Source organism: Panthera leo, chromosome A3 (assembly GCF_018350215.1).
Source record: "Panthera leo isolate Ple1 chromosome A3, P.leo_Ple1_pat1.1, whole genome shotgun sequence".
In the NCBI taxonomy this organism is placed as follows: domain Eukaryota; kingdom Metazoa; phylum Chordata; class Mammalia; order Carnivora; family Felidae; genus Panthera; species Panthera leo.
The window spans coordinates 110251124-110272584 of NC_056681.1; the positions used below are offsets into that span (position 1 = coordinate 110251124).

Consider the following 21461-nt stretch of genomic DNA (forward strand, 5'->3'; position numbering starts at 1 on the left):
CTGGCAACTACCAATTTGTTCTCTGTATTTATGGGTCTGTTTCTGGTGTTTGTTTATTGTTCATTTATTTTTTAGATTCCATATAGAAGTGAAATAATATGGTATTTGTAGGACTTACTCATGTAGCATAATACCCTCTAGGGCCATCCATGCTGTTGCAAAGGGTAAGAACTCATTTTTTTTTTATGACTGAGTAATATTCCATCGCGTGTGTATTGATGGACATATCTTGACTATTGTAAATAATTCTGCAGTAAATATAGGTGGTGCATATATCTTTACGAATTGGTGTTTTTGTTTCCCTTGGGATCCAGTCAGTAGTGGATCATATGGTATTACTATTTTTAATTTTTTAAGGAGTCTCCATATTTTTTTTCACGGTGGTTGCACCAATTTACATTCCCATTAACAGTGCATGAGGGTTCTCTTTCCTCCACATTGTCGCCAACACTTATTTCTTGACTTTTTTAATACCAGCCATTCTGACAGGCATGAGGTGATATCTCATTATGGTTTTGATTTGTATTTTCTTGATGGTTAGTGATGTTTGAGCATCTTTTCATGTTTCTGTTGGCCTTCTATATGTCTTCTTTGGAAAAGTGTCTACTTAGGTCCTCTGCCCATTAAAAAATTTTTTTTTGTGTATGTTTGAGACAGAGAGTGTGAGCGGGGGAGGGGCAGAGAGAGAGGGAGACACAGAATCCAAAGTGGGCTCCAGGCTCTGAGCTGTCAGCACAGAGCCCGACACAGGGCTTGAACTCACAAACCCACAAGATCATGACCTGAGCTGAAGTCAGATGCTTAACTGACTGAGCCACCCAGGTGCCCCTATTTCTGGGCTTTCTAACTAGTTCTGTTGATCTGTATAACCATTTTTGTGCCAGTACCATACTATTTGATTATTAGTTTTGTAGTATATCTTGATATACGGGATTGTGATACCTCCAGCTTTGTTCTTTTTCAAGATTGCTTTGACTATTCAGGTCTTTTGTGGTTCCATACACATTTTAGGATTATTTGTTCTAGTTCTGTAAAAAATATTACTGGTATTTGGATAGGGATTGTGCTGAATCTGTAGATTGCTTTGGGTATTGTGGACATTTTAACAGTATTGATTCATCCAATCCATGAACATCTTTCTCATGGTATATCTTTCCGTTTGTTTGTGTTGTCTTTAATTTCTTTCGTCAGTGTTTTATGTAAGTTCTCAGAGTACAGTCTTTCATCTCCTTGGTTAAATTTATTCCTAGGTAATCTATTCTTTTTGATGCAGTTGAAAATTGGATTGTTTTCTTTATTTCTCTTCTGCTACTTTGTATTAGTGTACAAAAATACAACAGATTTCTGTGTATTAATTTTATATCCTGAAACTTTACCGAACCCATTATTCTAGTATTCTGGTAGTCTTAAGAGTTTTGTAGATATACTAACATGCATTTGCAAATAGAGTTTAACTTCTTCCTTACCTATTTGGATGCCTTTTATGTCTTGTCTGATTGCTGTGGCTAGCGTTTCCAGTATTGTGTTGAATAAAAGTGGCAAAAGAGGACCTTGTCATGTTCCTAAAGCTTTTCCTTAAGAGTATTATGTTAGCTGTGGGTTTGTCATCTATGGCCTTTATTAGGTTGAGGTACATTCCTTCTTAAACCCACTCTATTGAGAGTTTTTATCATAAACACCTGTTGAGTTTTGTCAGATGCTTTTTCCTGCATCTGTTGAGATGATCATATGGTTTTTATCTTTCATGTTGTTAATGTGATACATCACTTTGATTGATTTGTGAATATTGAACCATCCTTGCATCCCTGCAATGAATCCCACTTAATTAAGGTGAGTGATTCTTTTAACGTATTGTGGAATTTGGTTTGCTAATATTATGTTGGGGATTTTTGCATAAATGCTCATTAGGAATATTGGCTTGTAGTTTTCTTTTTTTTGGAGTGTCTTTGGTTTTGGGGTAATGCTGGCTCATAGAATGAATTTGGAAGCTTTCCCTCCTCTCTCTTTTTTTTTTTTTTTTTTAATAGTTTGAAGAGGATAGGTATCAACTCTAAATGTTTGGTAAGATTCACCTGTGAATCCATCTGGTTCTGGACTTTTTGTTTGTTGAGAGTTTCTGATTACTGATTAAGTTTTGTTATTAGTAATCAGCCTGTTCACATTTTCTATTCCTTCCTGATTTAGTTTTGGAAGATTGTATGTTTTTAGGGATTTATCCATCTCTTCTAAGTTGTCCAGTTTGTTAGCATATAATTTTTGATAGTTTCTTATAGTCTTTTGTATTTTTCCTTATTATAATAAGTATTCCTAAAAAATTAGCATTAGGGCCATAAAATGGAAGGTCAGTGTAGGATGGAGAGAAACTTGGATGTGTATTATTTATTGTTTTAATACTGCACACCTAAGAATTATTAATTAGTTTAGATGTAGAACACATTTATTTTATGAGAAATAGTTTTGCCTAGACAAATGTATGTCGCTACCAGTTTTTGTTAATCATTATCTACTATTGATTTTTTGCAACTGTCTTTTGGTGACTGGTAATAGTGAGCTTTCATGACACAGCAGTTAACTTAGTAAAAATCAGGAGTCTATTCTTGACTCCTTATGCCTTGGAGAGGTTTGCTAATTGTTTGTTAATATAACAGAAATTCACATAAAGCCTTGATATGCCAGGAAATTGTATTCTTTCTTTTTTCTTCCAAGATTTTGTTTAATTCCAGTTAGTTAACATATAGTGTAGTATTAGTTTCAGGAGAATTTAGTGATTCATCACTTACATATAACACCCAATGCTCATCACAAGTGCCTTCCTTAATGCCCATCACCCATTTAGTCCATTCCCCTACCAACCTCCTGTCCACCAACTGTTAGTTTGTTCTCTATAGTTAAGAGTCTCTTGGGGATCCTGGGTGACTCAGTCAGTTAAGCATCCAGCTCTTGATTTAGGCTCAGGTCATGATCTGACCGTTTGTGAGACTGAGGCCTGCATCAGTCTCTGTGCTGACAGTGCAGAGCCTGCTTGGGATTCTCTCTCTCTGTCTCTCTCTGACCCTCCTGCCTGTGGTCATGCCCTCTCTCTCTCTCTCTCTCTCTCTCTCAAAATAAATAAACTTAAAAAAAAGTCTCTTATGGTTTGCCTTCCCTCTCTGTTTTTATCTTATTTTACTTTTCCTTCCCTTCCCCTATGTTCATCTGTTTTGTTTCTGAAATTCCACATATGAGTGAAATCATATGGTATTTGTCTTTCTCTGATTGACTTATCTTGCTTAGCATAATACACTCTAGTTCTGTCTATGTCATTGCAAATGGCAAGATTTCATTCTTTTTGATCGCTGAGTAATATTCCATTGTGTATGTATATATACACACCACATTTTCTTTATTCATTCATCAGTCAGTGGACATTTGGCCTCTTTCCATGATTTGGCTATTGTTGACAGTGCTGCTATAAACATTGGGGTGCATGTGCCCCTTTGAATCAGTATTTTTATATCCTTTGGGTAAATACCTAGTAGTGCAGTTAATTTGACACCCAAAAAATTAATATTCCAGTTAAGAAATGGGCAGAATATACGAACAGATATTTCCTCCAAGAAGACATACAAATGGCTGACAGACACATGAAAAAATGCTCAGCATCACTCATCATCAGGGAGATACAAATCAAAACCACAATGAGATACCTGTCAGAATGGCTAACATTAACAACGCAGGAAACAATAGATGTTGATGTGGATTCAGAGAAAGGGGAACCCTCCCACACTGTTGGTAGGAGTGCAAACTGATGCAGCCACTCTGAAAACTGTGGAGGTTTCTCAGAAAGTTAAAGATAGAGCTACCCTATGACCCTGCAATTGCACTACTAGTTATTTACCTTATTATATACTTAGGGTATTCGTAAGTATCAGGAAATAATGTATAAAATTAGCAGGGTTAATTATTTTACCCTAGCTTCAGTAGCTTTGAAAATTTTTGCCAACACTTAATTACCATATTAATATTAAATTACTTAAAAATTTAAAAAGATCTTCAAATAGAAAAAATTAAATTGATACTGTTCCATTTAACTCCTAACTTAGAAAATCTTCATACCATACCTTTCTGTTCTGAGAGTGAAATTCCAAAATAATAGTGTAATATTCAAGACATTTTCAAATATTTATCTGCTTTGGTTTAGTTCATATTTTCTAATTTACTTGGATCTGCTTTTTCTCTACAGAAAGTTTTTCAGTATAATTTGCATGTATAACTGCTTTGTAATTCACATGAAAACTATTTGATTTGAGGGGCACCTGGGTGGCTCAGTCAGTTGAGTCTATAACTCTTGATTTCTGCTCAGGTCATTATCCTGGGGTTGTGCCATCGAGCCCTGTGTCAGGCTCTGCGCTGGGCATGGAGTCTGCTTGGGATTCTCTCTCTCCCTCTGCCCCTCTCCCCTGCTTGCACGCTTACTCTCTCTCAAAAAAAAAATTAAAGAAAATATTTGATTTGAAGAAGTGTGAACATAAGCAGACTAAATTTTTACACCTTAGGTAATACCTTAATTATTTGAATATCTGTGCTTTCTAATTTTTTTTGCATGTAACTATTGCTTTCAATTCTGTTTTTCTTTTTTTTTTTTGAGACTTTATTTTTTATTTTTTTAAATTTACATCCAAATTAGTTAGCATCTAGTGCAACAATGATTTCAGGAGTAGATTCCTTAGTGCCCCTTACCCCTTTAGCTCATCTCCTCTCCCACAACCCCTCCTGTAACCCTCAGTTTGTTCTCCATATTTATGAGTCTCTTCTGTTTTGTCCCCCTCCCTGTTTTTATATTATTTTTGTTTCCCTTCCCTTATGTTCATCTGTTTTGTCTCTTAAAGTCCTCATATGAATGAAGTCATATGATTTTTGTCTTTCTCTGACTAATTTCACTTAGCATAATACCCTCCAGTTCCATGCATGTAGTTGCAAATGGCAAGATTTCATTCTTTTTAATTGCCAAAAAATACTCCATTGTGTATGTGTGTGTGTGTGTGTGTGTGTATGTATACACACACACACACATATATATATATATATATATATATATATATATATATATATATATACACCACATCTTCTTTGTCCATTCATCCATCGATGGACATTTGGGCTCTTTCCATGCTTTGGCTATTGTTGATAGTTCTGCTATAAACATGGGGGTGCATGTGTCCCTTCGAAACAGCATACCTGTATCCTTTGGATGAATGCGTAATAGCGCAATTGCTGGGTCATAGGGTAGTTCTATTTTTAGTTTTTTGAGGAACCTCCATACTGTTTTCCAGAGTGGCTGCACCAGTTTGCATTCCCATGAATTTTGTTTTTCTTATGTTTTATGTTTTGATTATTTTAAGAATGTGAAATTAAAACTATTGTTCTAGAAGTTAATATTTGAAAATTTTGTCATTTAAACTTTGCAAATGATGTGATTTATAAGGAACAATAATTATGTTTGAATTTCACCTCCTTTTGAACCTCCTGAGTAAAAAGAATATTAATGAAGTCAGAGCATAAGTTAGGATATGAGTCCGAAATAGATGAAAAGCATTTCTTAATTGCTTTTTCTAACCTTTTTTTCTGACACTGAGCTTCGAATTTGGGATTTTTAAAGATTTCCTGCTAGTTAGAGATCTGTGCCAGTGGGTGTCAGATGAGGCTTAGAGAAAAGTCTGATAGCAGGAATTAGTTTGAATTTCCTGGCCTCCTGGTTAGTTTCGCTCTTCCCTGTCTTGGATCCTGCTTTCTGTGAAATTAGTTAAACTGGTGAATGTGTGAAGAGAATGATTTGATATATTTAGGACTCCAGAGAAGGATTAACAGACCACATCGCTGTATCCGATTCTTGTTGTTTGTTGGTTTCCATAGTGTTTTCTAGCTCTTTTTTATTGTTCAGAAAGATCTTGAGTTACCCGCAAGTGTAACTTGTTTTCTGTTTAAGCTTTTTGGATGATTTGTATATTTAGTCATAGACAGTAGTGTGTTTTCTTTGTGTTGTCCTAAGTCCTTTAAGCTAGAGACTATAATCAGGAGTGTTTTATTTCACAGTGGCCATTTTATTTATATGAGGAGAACTTAGACTGCTCATTACTTGTTCTGGAGAAAAGTAGAAAGGTGTGGTTACTTCTTTTTGGGAGCTGTGTCCCAAATGTTATTCTAGCCTTTTTAGAGGAATGTTTTGAATATTTTTGGATATCTGTATTTGCTGAATGCTTTGCTAAGTGATTCCCATGGACTCCTCACAACGACCCTATAGATTTTGTTCATATTTCTTTTGCTCACAGAACCCGTGTGCCCTGGCGCGATGATGTGCAGTTATGCAGAGACGCGTGCAAGGGACCCTTGGCCCTGTGTTCCTGCTTCTGAGCTGTACAGACATGCTGTCTGCGGGCTTGGGAATCTTGGCTCCTTTCTTCTTTCAGATTTTTATAATTTTTGTTTTTAATCTCCTATATCTTGTTTATACTTTGTTGCTCCTGGTTTTGTATGGGAAAAGATTCCAGAGAATGACTGATTTTGAGACTTAATACATACTCATGCCAGGGAAGGAAATGGTCATGAGGCAGTTGTGAGTGTTCTCATTGTAAATCATGTGAGTGGAGCCCCGTATTGAGTAAACTTCTTCCCCCGTCCTTACTAGGTTACTTTGGCACTTTGTCAGCAGTGAGGGAAACAATAAAGTAAATACTGTAATGCTTAATCATTTTCCTGCTTATAAATGGGCTCATATAAAAAATTCCATTCTGAGAAGCGCATTTTACAGAGCTATTAACTCCTTTGTAAAAAATACGGTGGAAACAGATGGATAGATTGCAAAATAACTTGAGACTCCCAGCATCTTCCCTAGCTCTTCACTTTGAATTTGAACATTTGGATCCTTCAAATTTGGAAATGGTAGATAAAGTGGAAATAGGATTGAGCTTTCTGACATAACTTAATATTGCAGTTGTTTATTTCAATTAAACAAAAGTAAGACATCTTTAATGTCCTTTATGTCATTGAGCATTCCTAACCTTGAGGCTTCAGAAAGTGCTTTGACATGTCAGTAGTACTTTTGCCATGAGAAATGTTCAACAAAGAAATGCTTCTCTCCTTCTCTTCTTCCTCCCCCCACCCCCAATAAAATTTCAGCGTCAACAAAATCTTCCCCCTGGCCCAGTTTAGTACCAGAAGCACCTAATCACACCATGTCTGCTCTCAAGGTCATACATGTAGTGCTTCTAAATGAGGTGATGTTTACTAAAAAAGTAAATTTAATCTGTCTCTGAGGTTTTATCTTTTTAAAATTCATTTTGCCTTCCAGAAGAGTGTATTGTTTGGAATTTATAGGGCAATTGTAAAACCATCTATCGTGTGCTCTGTGGAGCTCGTTTCCTGTTTCTTCCTTGTCCCCTTGCCTGCTCTTTCTGTTCCTTGATCCTTCTAGTTCACTGATCTTCTCCTGGCTGCTCTTTTGTTATCCTAGGGGCTTTGTATTTCTTAGTCACCCCATTGTTTTACAAACCTTGTCAGCAAGATTATTTATCTTACTTTATTAATCTCACGTTGACTTCCTAGACCAGGTTCTTCAGTGGACTTTTTCAGGGCTCCGTTGTTGACTTCTTTGGCAGAAAACTTTCTATCTTGTCACGTCATCTTTCTTCCGTTCACCTTCAGATTATTTTTGCCTCTTAGCTCTTTTAAAAAATTTTTTTTCTCCTGCAAAAAGTCAAGAGAAAAAATTTGTCTCCTCATGATGTGGTTGTCACAGGCTCTAAGCTTCTTGGGCTGTGGTCTTAGAAGTATTAAACTCTGGCTTAGCACACATCTATAAATGCCACTGCAGTAGATAACTCTGAATGTATCATCTGGGTGTGCAGTTCTGCCATTCTAGAGCACTTATAACCTTATGTGACCTGTCAGTCCTGTGCTGTTGTGTATGTGTGTTTTTGATTTTTGTGTGCCCTCTTAAAGAAACCATGTGGCAACTTGGTTGAGATAATTCGTAGGTTCATACAATTTACGGATAAGAGTGCTTTAAAAATGATATCATTTCATCACCTATTTTACTGGTGAGGAAACAGACCTCAGTGAGTTCAGGGACCGCCCTCACGTCAGACGTTAGTGGGAAGCCTGGGAGAGAATACCCATCTCTGCTTTCTAGTCCAGCACTTTTCGATCCAAGTTGACTCTTGAAAATTTTTCTCATTTCAAATACTTTTGATTAAGGTGTGATTCCTAGTTTCATCCCCATGTCGGAAGTACGTCACTGGCATAGGTAATCATTGCTAAAGAATTCTGTAATTTATGCCAGTGACCATCGATGAAGTGCCTCCTGCATGATGAGGATGCGTTTGTGCTTTGTTGGCATACAAAAGAAGTATCTGAGGTTATTTCTGCCCTCGATAATTTTGAGAACTTAGTTGAATTTATTAAAAATTAACCCAAACTTTCTTTTTTCTTTTTCTGCTCTTTCTTTATATCTTGTGCTTCACCCCCACCTTAAAACATATCTTGAATATCTACTCTTTTACTACTGTGAGACAAACATACGTTGGTCTCTAATTGTGTGTCAGGCATGAGTGTTTAGGATGCAGAGTCAATCCCAGCGTCCAGGGGCATGCTGCCTGTGGGCTGGGGATCCAGCTCACAAACCATGCAGTGCACGTTATGCAGTGATTCTCAACCAGGCCAATTTTGCCTCCCTGTAAGGCATTAGGCAGCGTCTGAAAACATTTTTCCTTGTCACACTGGATGGGGTGGGGGCAGTGCTACTAGCATTCTGAGTAGAGGCCAGTGATGCTGTTCAACATCCCACAGAGCATCGGACTGCCCCCCGCCCCCCCACCCCGCCCAACCAACAACTACCTGACTCCAAATGTCAGTACTGTCAAGGTTGAGAAACCTAGGTATAGAGTGATCGTTGCTCTATCCAAAACAGCTACCATGTTCTTGATGTGTTTAGTGCCTGGCACTGTCTCATGATACAGGTGTGGATACATTACTAGTGCCCCTGGGTTGGTTTGGGTGTCTGGGAAGGCTGAGTTGAATCTGGAGGACAAGAAGAAAGGACAGGAAAGGTAAGCAGAGGGAGTGGTGTGGGCAGACATCTAGAGGTGACAGGGCCATCTGGGGCCCTGCAGGTTGTTCGTTATGGCTAGACGTTGAGAGAGAATGCTGAAAGCAAGAGAGAGAGAGGGAAGAGAGAGGGAGAGAGAGAGAGAGGGGGAGAGAGAGGGAGAGAGAGAAGGAACGGACCTCAAGAAGAGGGTGAGGAGGTAGCAAAGGAGAGCCTGGAAGTGGTAGCCTTGTATGTCATGCTAAGGCATTTGGGTCTTTATGTAAAGGCTGTAGGAAACCAAAAAGAGGTTTTAAGTGGATCATCACGTGTTCAGATTTGTCTTTTGGAAGGGCAACTTCAGTGTTTCAAGGAGAACTAATTGGAAGGGAGCAACTAGAGATAAGAAATTGACTCAGAGGCTCTTGCACTCATTCAGGTAGGAAATGAGCCTAGAAGTTATAGTGGGGGTGGGAAAATGGTTGAATTTCAGAGATACAAGAGAGGTTGAATCTATCGATTGGGTACCAGGGAAGAGAGGATCAAGCGCCGGGTCACTGATCCCTGACTTGGGCAAGCGTAGCTAGAACACATGTACCCCTTCCCCAAAGGGAGATGTACAGGTCTGTCAACAGCAACCGCATTGGGCTTCAAGCCTGGCATCTTTGGGGAACGCCTGCCCTTCCTGTTGGCGCTGGATGTAACCCCTGTGATGCAGAGGTGAACCTGCCGTGTTAGCACATCCACCCACAAAGATGGAGTGAGAACAGGGCCGCTGCGATAAAAACTTATGCGAAGGTGGGGAGAGAAATGCTCAGTAGCTACTATTTCACATTCTGTTGGAGAAGCATAACAGGACCCCTGCGCACTGGCTACAGAGCCAACTCTTTGGTCGGCCAGTTGGGCTGCTTTTGGTTCTGTTCTCAGAGAGGAACTCTTTTGTCCGTTGTCCTTTGTGGCTCATCTGGGAGGGTGTATAATTCATGTTTCAGCTCAGATGTCACCTCCTCAGCTTTTATTTGACCTCCCGATATAAAATAGGCAGCCAGTTTTTAATTGCCGTGTTGTAGCTATCAGCTGGACACACATTATCAGCAATGATCTAGTTCATTTACTTGTTTTACTTTTTGTGCCCCTTTTCTACTGGAATATCAGGTCTTGAACGGAGGAGGGGATTTGGTGGATGTGTTCATTTTGAGTCATTAATACCTGCAGTGTCTGGCTCACCATGTTTTTTGAAAGGATGGACAAATGAATGAGAAAGATACAGAATGCCGAAAAAGGAACAGGACTTAAAGAGTGGTGTGTGTGTGTGTGTGTGTGTGTGTTTTTCTTTTCTTTTCTTTTTTTTTTTTTTTTTTTTTTTACTTTTGGTGGGAGAGAGGAAGAGGAGTTCAGTTTGGATGTAATGGGTTTTAGCAGTATTCAGGTAGAGATGTCCAGGAGGCCGCTGAACACACAAGTGACGCTCAGGAAGGAAGTTGTAGTATAAAACTGGCTAATGTTTACTGAACCCCTTCCTCGGTGCCAGGCGCTGTCCTCAGCCCTTTCCTGACCTCAGGAAAGTGGAGCTGTGTGTACATTTGTGGAAGCAGAAGTCTAAAACGGTGGAATGGGAACATTTGGAGAGTGTGCATGAGAAAAACAATAGGGACAGAATCCCAGGGGACACGGGGCATATGAGAGCCAAGCAGAGAAAGAGGCACCTCTCCAAAGGAGCCACCAGAGGGGCAGGGGGAGCTCAGGGAGAGGATGGCATGTAGGAATCCAGGGGAAGGGGTGCAGGGTGGAGAGCTCCCCGTCTGTCTCACAGGGATCTGAAAAGTGTCCGTGGACCTCAGGATCAGAGAAGTAACCTGGGGAGAGCTGTTTGAGGAAACCCTGGGGGAAGCAAATAGGTTGAGGGAGAATTTAGTACATGTGCCGCTGAAGCGAGCCCGAGGGTTGGAGAACTTAAAGTTGCCCCTGAGAATAAGCTGGTAGGAGGAAGAGTTTGAAAATGCAGCATGGGGAGGAGATGGCTGCTGTGTGATTCCGAGGGTTCGGTGGTGGGGTGAGAATTGATGGCAGCCAGAGCAGTGGTGGAGGAATGTTCTCAGATATATCTTTTAGCTGCTTTCTTTGTATTTCCTGTGAACCTTTTGATTTTCCTGTTCTGTCATTTTCCCAGCAGAACGGGAGGCAGTAGAAAACCTTACCAGCTGCCACACTGCTTCCCTGTTTAGGGTGCGGTGGCGACTGGCCACAGCTTCCATCAGCCCAGGAGCACGGGTTCTAGGGAGAGTCCCTGTATTTGTTTTGCTGGGATCAGCCGTTAGTTTTGTGGTTTTCCTGGTTACTGTGGTTTCACATGATTACGCTTCCACTTATTTCTCCCAGGCCTGAATTCTGGTTGCATGAAAGCTATCTTTCAGAAGCCGTCAGGCTACCAGTAGTTAAAATGGCTCAGCAAAGCCCACAACGGCACACTTAGTAAGGAAACCTGAATTACATATGTAACTTGGGAATTTAAGAATGTACATCAATCTTTTCTTTTTTTTTTTTAATTTTTGCAGTGACAGCCATTAGGTTTCCAACTGAGGAAGTAAAGCTAGTGTTTTTAGAATATGCTGTTCAAATATAAAATATACCTTAGTTTCTTGATGCATGGATGCTAAAACTATTCACCTTGCTTGATAATTTCTGAATCTATATTGAGATATAGATAATGGAGTCAGGGTATATAGAAAATTATTTTCTAAAATAGTATTTTAGAATAAATGCTATTTATTTATTTAAATTTAAAAATTTAATTTAGAATAGAAAAGTATTTTCCTCTTTGTTGCCTTTGAGAGAAAATACATCTGACAGAATTAAAAAAAAATGGCTCCGGACTCTGGAGCCTAAGAAGTTCATCTCTTTTGAGAATCTGCTTAAAAATGTGAACAAATCACATGAGAGCATGTGAAAAATCTACAAATACAAAAATCTACAAAGTAGTTCTTTGTAGGTTTTCTTTTAAAACTAGCCTGCTCCATCAAGGGTAATAGTTATGCTGTCAGCAGAGTGAACTGTGTTCCATCAGGGTGTCTGGACCAGATGTTTGATTCTTGCCAGAACAAAATGGCCTCCGATCTGGGAAGGACCGGGTGGGGAAGGACCATTCAGGAGGAGAGGGTAGTTGTGCATGTTCGTCAGAGATGGTAAAATTTGGTACTCAGTTTTCAGTAGTACCATTGAGTACATGACGGATAAAGAGGCACTTCACTCCCTCAAAGAATAAACCTCTTGGTGTTACTCAGGTTTTTGTTGTTAGGGCTTCTTTATACTCTTAAAATTCTTTGAAGACCTCAAAGAGCTTTTTGTTTATATAGGCTATATTGATTGATATTTACTAGATTATTTAGTAGATTGATGTAGATTTTGATATTACATTGATATTTACTATATTGGTAAATGCACAAAATTTACCAATTCGTTTAAAAATACCAATAAGAAATTCATTCATGCTTACACAACTAGCATGTTTTTATGAAAAATAACTATAGTTTTAAAAATTTAGTGAGAAAAAATGGCATTGCTATGCATTTTTGTCAATCTTGTTATAATATCTCACTTAACCGAAGAGAGATTCTTAAATCTGCTTCCGCATTCAGCCTATCATTTGGGATATTTCACTATAAGTCATGAAAGAATGAACGTGAAGAAGGCAAATCATGTCTTAGTATTTCTGAGAAAGTAATGCTCAGCTCATGGACCCTAGAAGTGTTTCATGGACCCCCTGGGGGATCCCTGGGCCACGCTTTGAGAACCTCTCGGCTAAACCATATGTTCTTGAAAGCAAAGACCATTGCCTTGGTTTCCTCTTCTATTCCTCGGGGTCTGGTAAATATTCGTTATATTGACTCCTCAAATGTGTTTACTGTTTCCACTTTCCTCTGTAAAAATCCAGAGGAAGGACCCAGCTGGTGAATCAGGATGCCTTCCTCCTTAATTAGTCACAGCGTAAGAATCCATCTCAGGCCTTTGACTCAGCAGCCAGAGAGGTGCCACTGGACTCTTTTCCCTGTGTCTGATGACATTGCAGACTGGTTACAAATCAAGATAAGTAGTTTAGGGAAAAAATATTCTCTTTATAGTACAGTGGGTTCTAGGAAGTCTTGGAGGTTGCTGGGGGAAAGAAGCTAGAATTGTTTCCTAGGAGCAGTGGGAAAGTCTCTGCGGAAGTGTTAGGGGCCTGCTGGCGCATGGGATCCACTCTGCTCTCCAGAAAGCATATGTATGTACTCTTCCAGTTTGTAATTTCTGCACCAAGGCAATGGCAGGTGGCCTGAAGAGCGAGTGGGAAGCAGTAATCAGCTCTCCAAGTAACAGCATTCTCATTTGCCAAATGTTATGTTAATGTTTCTCCAAACTTGTGGTAGAAATATGCAAACTTAGACTGAAAATATGCATACTGTTAGTATTAAGTTTTCAGACTTTTGATAAAATGTAGGTAAACAATATCAAAAGGTATCTTAAAAATTATGTAGTAAATTTTGCATAAAACAAATATGTGTACCACTTAGGATATTTACATTGGAGCCAATTTATTTATCAGCTACGTGAGGGAAAATCTTCATGAATACGGTAGCATAAAAGCAGTAGTTTTTGCATTCGACTTGCAAGAAATGGGAGCAGAAACATTTTAAAAACAGCATGATTTTGTTTGCTTTATGTGAATGAGTAGTGGCATTTTCTAACTGCTTGCCTCTTGGGCACATAAATCATCATGGTGCGTTCTTACTAATAGTCTTTGAACTTCTTTCTCTGTCCTTTTCCTCTGGGCCGTATATTGCTGCCTTTAGCGCTTCAGCATGGAGGGGATCTCAAATGTCATTCAGAATGGCCTCCGCCACACCTTTGGAAATTCAGGTGGAGAGAAACAGGTGCTCGGTTATCCTTATTTTCCTCATTCTCTGCTTTTTCATTCCCTGTGTAAGTGAAGGTCCTGAAAGCTGGCACTTGTACTAATTCACTAAGACTGTTGCTTAAAAGGGAGAAGTGAAAGTTCATCATGTCTCTAGTCCTGATAATACATAGGATTTCACTTTAGGAAACAGCACTTTTCAAATTGGGCAACAGACTAAATGCATTCTTAGTACATGTTTTAGAGCTCCATTTTCCACTGCTGTTAAATAAATCGCATTGACCTCATGAGCTGCATGTCTAGAATATATAACTAAACCAGAATATGCTACTGTAATTCTAAAAGTCTGAGAAACAAGATGTCATTTTAGGGGGAAGAAAGCTGATCTCGGTATCTTTCTGATTAGAGTTCTAGGTCAAACAGGTTGATAAGAGTATATCCTACCTCCTTTTCAATGAAATTCAGGTGCTTCTAAGTTGTATCGTGTAGTCAGCCAACTCAGTTGTCCACCAAGTGAGGCACGAGACGTGATTTATACAGAATTCTACATGGCTGTAAATACACCCGCAGTCAGATGTGTGGCTGTTTTGTATAATGACTTAGGGAGGATCATGAACACAGGAAACACATCTACATTAATGAGTGTGCTTAAAATTACTTTTCACAATTTGAAATTTTCACTTCAAAAAGGAAACCTCTCACATTAGCTCAAGCATTTGAGCCTAGGATTTTTACTAAAAGATAGTTTCTGTATTGCTCAAGAAGGGAAACAGTCGATATCAAATAATCCTTCACACTGACATTTACAGCTCCAGTGAGGGATGGTCGAAATTTCGTTTTTCTTCTGGCCCCTCTCACCTGTCTCAAATGCCCAGGACGGCAAAGTAACTTTCAAAGTGACCCACACGTGGGAAGCCCGAGAGCGTGGTCAGAGAGCGTGCTCGAGGGGGTGCAGCTCCCTGATGCTGTCAGAGTCCCGCTTCCCTGACGCGCGCTGTTCGTGGAGCCCCATGGGGGCTGGCTTCCTGCTTTCTGTGTATTCACGAGGAAACATTCAGTTCCACAACGGGGTATCAGCTTGGAGAAGTCTACACCGAAAAGTTGGTGGGGATTGTTTCCTAAACACGGAATAATTCACTTTCCTGCTTCCCTGTACGTAGGGAGCCAGTTCTTACTAAACCATCTTACCTTGTTTTTTGATTATAAGATCACTCAGGGGTGAAATCACTCAAGGAGGGTTAGGACTAGAGCTGAGATTTAGGACAAGGACTAAATAATGGGTGGGTCTGAAAAGATTCTAAGTGAGAACAGTGGCTCTCCAGATGAGCACAGGCAGACCACACTGAGGTAGATAGTTTTGGTAGAGTGGCCAGAATAGGGACATCTGGACAGTAAATTTTAGATTGTGCTTCCATGGGATGTAGCTACAGGCCATAACTGGTACTTGTGAGCCCTCACGGGAGTGAATGAGGCACTTTGTCTATGTATCAGACGTGAATTTTCATTATTCACCAGGCCATTCTCTCCTTTCACTTTTCTCTTTTCCTTTAACGCCTTTAAACTTTGAAACTACTTACAAGTAATTTGAAATAATAATAATAATACACCTCTAAAATTATTTGGGTACGTGTGTCTATGTCAGCTTCTGGAAGAAGCTGGTGTGTGTTTTTAAGTTGTCAGGTTATCCACGTGACCATTTTGTTCAACCAGAAAAAAATGGTCTGAAACAGAATTATTTGGCTGTTGGAATTATTTGGTCATGCAGAACTGTTGCAACTATGTCTTCAGTTTTAAATTACTCTTTTCCAAGTATGTTGGAAATAATGCAAGGAGATTGTTAGATAAGGCTTTACTTTAAAGATGAACAAATTGTAAAGATCACCCTCAGGCCTACTTTTGTGAAATTTTCAATAATTGAAAGGTGAAAATATATTTATGTTAATGTTGGGTTTGTGTGAAGCAGATGGAGGTAGGCAAAAAATACAGAGACAGCCGAGATAGTAAGATACCTGTGTTCCATACTAAAGAAGCTCATGTTTCATGTTACAAAATAGACCTGTAGTAACTGTATCGAAGTTTTACAGATAAGGTCATTCTGATTTAAGTGACATTTTTTTTTTTTAACTTGGCAGTACTTGACGACAGTCATTCCTTACGAGAAAAAAAATGGACCACCATCTGTTGAAGATCTTCAGATATTAACAAAAAGTGAGCAGAGCCAAAATGAAACTGTTACTTTATTTACTTTTGCTGATTCTGAATACTGATTTTGGTTGGTTGATTGTTGCTATGTTTTGTTTTGTCAATTGGGGATAGTAAATGACAGATGTCATCATTTATTGAGAATGAGACCATAAATGGCTGCACCATCGAACGTGACACTGAATTCTGAGTTGATTTGTACTTTTTGTACTTTTTCTTACCTTTTGAAATACTTACAAGCTGAACTTCTGAGGAAAAAAGTGTAACTTGATTCTCCATCATCCCTTGTATGTTTAAGAACATATCATTTATCAATAGATAAGGTGCTTCTATGTATGTTATGTTATGTAAATGTTATGTTATGTAAATATGACTGTCAGTAAGTCAGTAGGAAAGATTTAGAAAGTGACCGAAAATATTCTCCTTTCTTAGAACGTAGAACCCAAAGTAATAGTCATAAGCAGAATATAAATTGATAGTAATATTTTAAGAATATTCATTCAGCAAATATTAAAAAAGGCCTATTCTATGCCAGGCTGTGTTCTGGGCATTGAGATACTTTAGTGAACAAAGCAGACAAAAATACTCCACCTTCAAGAGGCTCGCATTTTAAAATAATTTGTGAGACCTAAATATACATTCTACTGATTCTGTCTTACGATAGCCATAAATGAGCAATGAATTCTGGTTCTATCCCTGTTATTTACAGTAACGTCCTTGGATGTTACTTATCCCTCTCTTGGTCACAATGAAAAACAAAGGTAAACATATTTGCTGTGTTTCCCTCATGGTAAATAAATTAACATATGTGTGATTTGGGGTAAGTCAATTACTGAGCTTTGTTTTCCTTGAAGGGACTGGATTTGCTGCTCTGTTAACTGTTGATTAAAGAAGGAACCAAATAAGAGGGAATCACAGGAATGCCTCTTGTGACTATACCTATTTTGGAATTTAGGGATATGGAGGCGTGGTTGTCGTGAGCACAAGCTGCCTGCCTGTCTCCTTCTACCTGAAGTTGTTACTCTTTCCTTTGGTGAACGATACTTTCAAAACATTTTATACTAAGATACAGGTAAATCAAGTGATGCCAGCCAGTCTGAAATAGAAAATGAAGAAATTAACTGGGTGGCCTGCCCTCTGATTTTCCAGACCAACCCATGAAGTTATGAGTGTCCAAGATCACACAGGGGAATGCTTAATTACAGGGCTGGGTCTTTTAATTCCCAGTCCACTGTACTTTTTAAGAATGTTAGCCTATGGCACGTGATTTTATATAGAACTGAAAACCAATCTAAAACACGATGGGAAGCAGGAATACTGAACACAGTTACCCTCTGAGAAGGGAACATAAATATTGCCCAGACGCCAGGAATTACTGAAAGACCTTGGATTCTCAGAGCATGGACAGACTTGGCCAAACGAAAGACATCATAATTCCCACATCAGAATGTCTTCAGGCTGATCCTTAGATGATACCTTTGTAGATGGCACAATTTGGAATCTCTGAGTAGACATGTAGGGGGTGTGAAGGAATGCCCAAGTTAGTGTGAGTTTCCCTTCGAAGTAAAAGCAGTTAGCTCCTCAAAACTTGGGGGAGAACCGGAGCCTCCACCACTGCCGCCCGTCGATGTTCACGGCGGAAGCCCGGGGAGACGGTTGCAGCCTTCCTCATGAAAGCTCCTGGAAGTACAGTAGCCACAGTAATAAGAATCAGAATACCGTTAGTTGTGTTAATAATAATGGCTAATGCTTACACAGCGTATATTCTGTGTTGAGCGCTATTCTCAGTCCTTCACGTCTGCATTAGTAACTTGATAATCACAACCAGCCTTGGGGACTGGTCTGATGACTATGCTCATGTTACAGATGAGGAACTTGGTGCACCGACTGGTTAGGTAACTTGCTCAGAGCGCCCACAGCGGGGAAGTGGTAGAGCCAGGGTTTAAGCCCAAGCAGACGCCATGTTGTTCCATCGTATGTCTGGGGAAGCAGGGCAGCCTTCTCCCCCGGGTGCTCCGGGGACAGTTTGAGGTGGCAGCTGCTGTGAAAGTGTAGCATTTGTTCATGTGTTTCTGTACCTGCGTGGTCGAGATTTTTAAGCCCCCCAGCAGCTGATCTTGCTGTTTGGCTTTGCTTGGAGATAAAATTGTCCAAGATGCCCCTTGAGGATGAGGTCGATTCACCGGGCTTCCTCTGTAGTACAGGGGCAGGCAGCGTGGCTGGGTGCTGCTTCAGTGAGGTCTGCTCTTTATTTTGGCCTTTGAAAGTTTCCAAGAAGGCTGACAGACATGCTCCTTGGAGAAGGTGGCTCACTAGTCATTTGAGAGTTTCTCCCGCTTGTGAGATGTGCAGACTGAGGGTCTCCTGCTCCCCAGAGCTCAAAGAAGTGCTCATGGTGGTACCTCGCTTTCCAGTACTTATTACGACAGACTTGAGGCTCTGGGTAAATAGCCCAATTCTTCTTTGCTGGTTCCACTGTCTGGATGTTTTATACCCGGGAGAAGTCTCCGGTAACAGGAATGTTCTCACTTGGATAAGGGCTCACTCAACGACAGTACATTCTTGAGCATTTGCAGTTGCTGTTTAGCGTGCAGAAAGTAACCACTAATTTGTAGGAATTGATTATGCCTGATAATTAATGAAGGCTACAGTGTAAATGAGATTTGCTCTCTGAGTTTGAAATTGTTGCCTTGTCTTTCTCTCCTTCATTTTACAGTTCTTCGTGCCATGAAAGAGGACAGTGACAAGGTTCCGAGCTTGTTAACTGATTATATACTGAAAGGTGAGTGTTATAATGGTGTATGTGCGATGCTTGGGAAGTTCTGATTAGTCGATAAATGCATCATCGTCTTGTTAATAGATAAGAAAGTAACTTCCAAATGCACTTTTATCATTCTCATTTGTGCCGAGTGAGGATAGATGCCTGGCTTACTTATGCTACTCACATTATGAATTATGGTTATATAGAATGCAACTTTTATTTCGGATCTTGAGCTGGAAGTAATTTCCACAGCTCAGCTTTAGTAAGCACGGAGACAGGCAATGGAGGAAATATGGAGACGTTCCCACAATTATGTGTCTCAGGTATTGACTGACACAGGGTGGGGTTCAGTAGGGTGGTGTCTGCCATCGTGGGGACAGTAGAGAAGGACAGATCATGAGGATGGATGAAAGAGGGGACAGTGAAGTCAGAGAACAGTCCCTCAGGGATTTGATGTAAGGGAAAGGAACGGGAGGGAGAGAAAGAATGGATTTTCATCAACTAGGACAGTGAAAAATGAACCGTAAATTTTAGTGAGATCAAGATCACAGGTTGGGAACAGTGATGAGGCAAAGGAAGGTCATTCGAGAAGTTAATGAGGTTACTAACTTTGCTGAGGAAAGAGCAAAATTTGGATAATAAAGAGGGAACTGATGAACTTATTTAATTACAGGCAAAACTAACACTTTTCAGTGAAATTATTTTTTTAAAAAAAAATTTTTTTTTTTAACGTTTATTTATTTTTGAGACAGAGTGAGACAGAGCATGAACGGGGGAGGGGCAGAGAGAGAGGGAGACACAGAATCAGAAGCAGGCTCCAGGCTCTGAGCCATCAGCCCAGAGCCCGACGCGGGGCTCGAACTCACGGACTGTGAGATCGTGACCTGGGCCGAAGTCGGACGTCTAACCGACTGAGCCACCCAGGCGCCCCAATCAGTGAAATTATTTTTTATAAAGCAGCAGTTATTCAGGTGACATTTTCTAAGCATCATGAAATGCATCCTATAGTATATGATCCAATATTGAGAGCAGTCCTCTTCTGGGAACATTTTTCTTTGGGTTCTCTCCGTCAGTGTTTCTGGCTGAACATAGGAAGGTTGGGATTTCTGAGATGTTAGGTAACTCAGATGGCATATTTCTTCAACCACAGCTTCATAAAGAGGGAACCTCAGTAGAATATACTGGGAGCTCAGAGTGAGTGACACATTAAGTGTCACCTGTGATTGAAGTGGAGCCAGTCGTTAGTAGGTTAGGGGTGTGGGGGAGGGGGTTGAAAGAAGAGATTGAAATGTTTTAATAAGCCATGTTCTTCTGATGGAGGGCTTTTACTTCCTATTACATTCCAGTTTCTTTCTTTTTCTTTTTCTTTTTAATACCTGACATCTTTGTTTGCTTTTATGTTGTGCTAGCACTGGTATGAAAGCTGGATTGTTCTGAGGTTTGTTCTTGTAGATGTGACACAGGAATGAGATGAACATAAAGAACATGTCTCAGGTTTTAATTATAGCGGGTCCCTGGGGCACTGCCGTGGGTGCCAAAGATAGAACGAGCTTCGGAAGCATTCTCTAGCTATTTTATCATTTGACCGGCATGGAAGAATTTTATGACCCAGAGAACAGAGTCGTCTGGGGGCAAATGATGTTTAAGTGCTTCCTCTGAAAACCCAGGCCTGTAACTGTGAACCTATACCGCGTGTCTTAGGGAAGCAGCACTTACCTAATTCTGTTCCTCAGGCTCAGGCCACAGGTTCCAGCCTGTGAGCCCAGCCCGTCTAGACTGTATCTGTTCTCCGGAGCTGCTTGTGTGCATGTGTTGTGGCTTTGCCTCGGCTCTACGAGGACTGGGTGGAAAAGAAGCGAGGGTGCAGACCGCAGTGGTGACTCCGCACCCCGGACAAGCGAATGGGTGTGTGTAAGCTCAGAGGTGTTCAGTCGCGTGGGAAGGTGCGGATGGGGGGTGACGGAAAAGGCTCTCTTCCACCCATCCTGGAAGTCCACAGCCGGTTAGCAATTCCTCTACCCCGAGGGCCACTAGAACACTGGCCTGGCGGTGGTTTCTGCTCAAGGGAGAACTTTCCTTCTGCTTCCTCGGTGGGACTTCCTCATAGTTGTTTTTACACTGAAGACTGTGGCTTGGCTGCTGAATATACCAGCTTAATTTAAACGCAAAGGTCTGAAACGAAAGAAGGTGCAAAAGTGGCCTCATTTGGCCTAAGAAGGATGGGAGGGATGCTGTGTGGGCTCCCGAGGCTTTTCCTCACATGTGCTTCTTTACCCTGCCCTCCAGGCTCTGCCTGAGGGTGCAGTGTGGGCGTGGTTGCTGCCGTGCGCATGCAGAGACTTGAGCCCTTCTTTCACTTACGGGGGAGCCTCTGCTGTGGTACAAGCCGGACGGTATAGGGCGAATGTTATGGGCTCTTCGCTGTACGTGATATCCTGAGAGACATGGCCTTTTGGTATCTCATTTCTGGGCAATTTTAATACATGTGTCGTGAGAGAACTCTTCTCTGTTGGGTGTAGCCTACTAAAAAAAAAAAAAGTTGCTACTGT

The 21461-nt window shown here is 40.4% G+C and overlaps 1 protein-coding gene across 3 annotated transcripts in view; it reads left to right on the forward strand.

Moving 5' to 3' along the window:
* The window catches only part of FEZ2 (fasciculation and elongation protein zeta 2), a 43151-nt gene that overhangs the window by 20640 nt on the left and 1050 nt on the right, over positions 1–21461 (forward strand). For 2 of the 3 annotated variants that reach the window (XM_042933267.1, XM_042933266.1), the window contains 2 exons: positions 16082–16157; positions 18868–18933. In XM_042933267.1, the coding sequence (XP_042789201.1) occupies positions 16082–16157; positions 18868–18933 (142 nt within the window). Of the gene's footprint in view, positions 1–13887; positions 13969–16081; positions 16158–18867; positions 18934–21461 lie in introns of those variants that run through there. The other variant, XM_042933265.1, reaches the window with a different exon arrangement.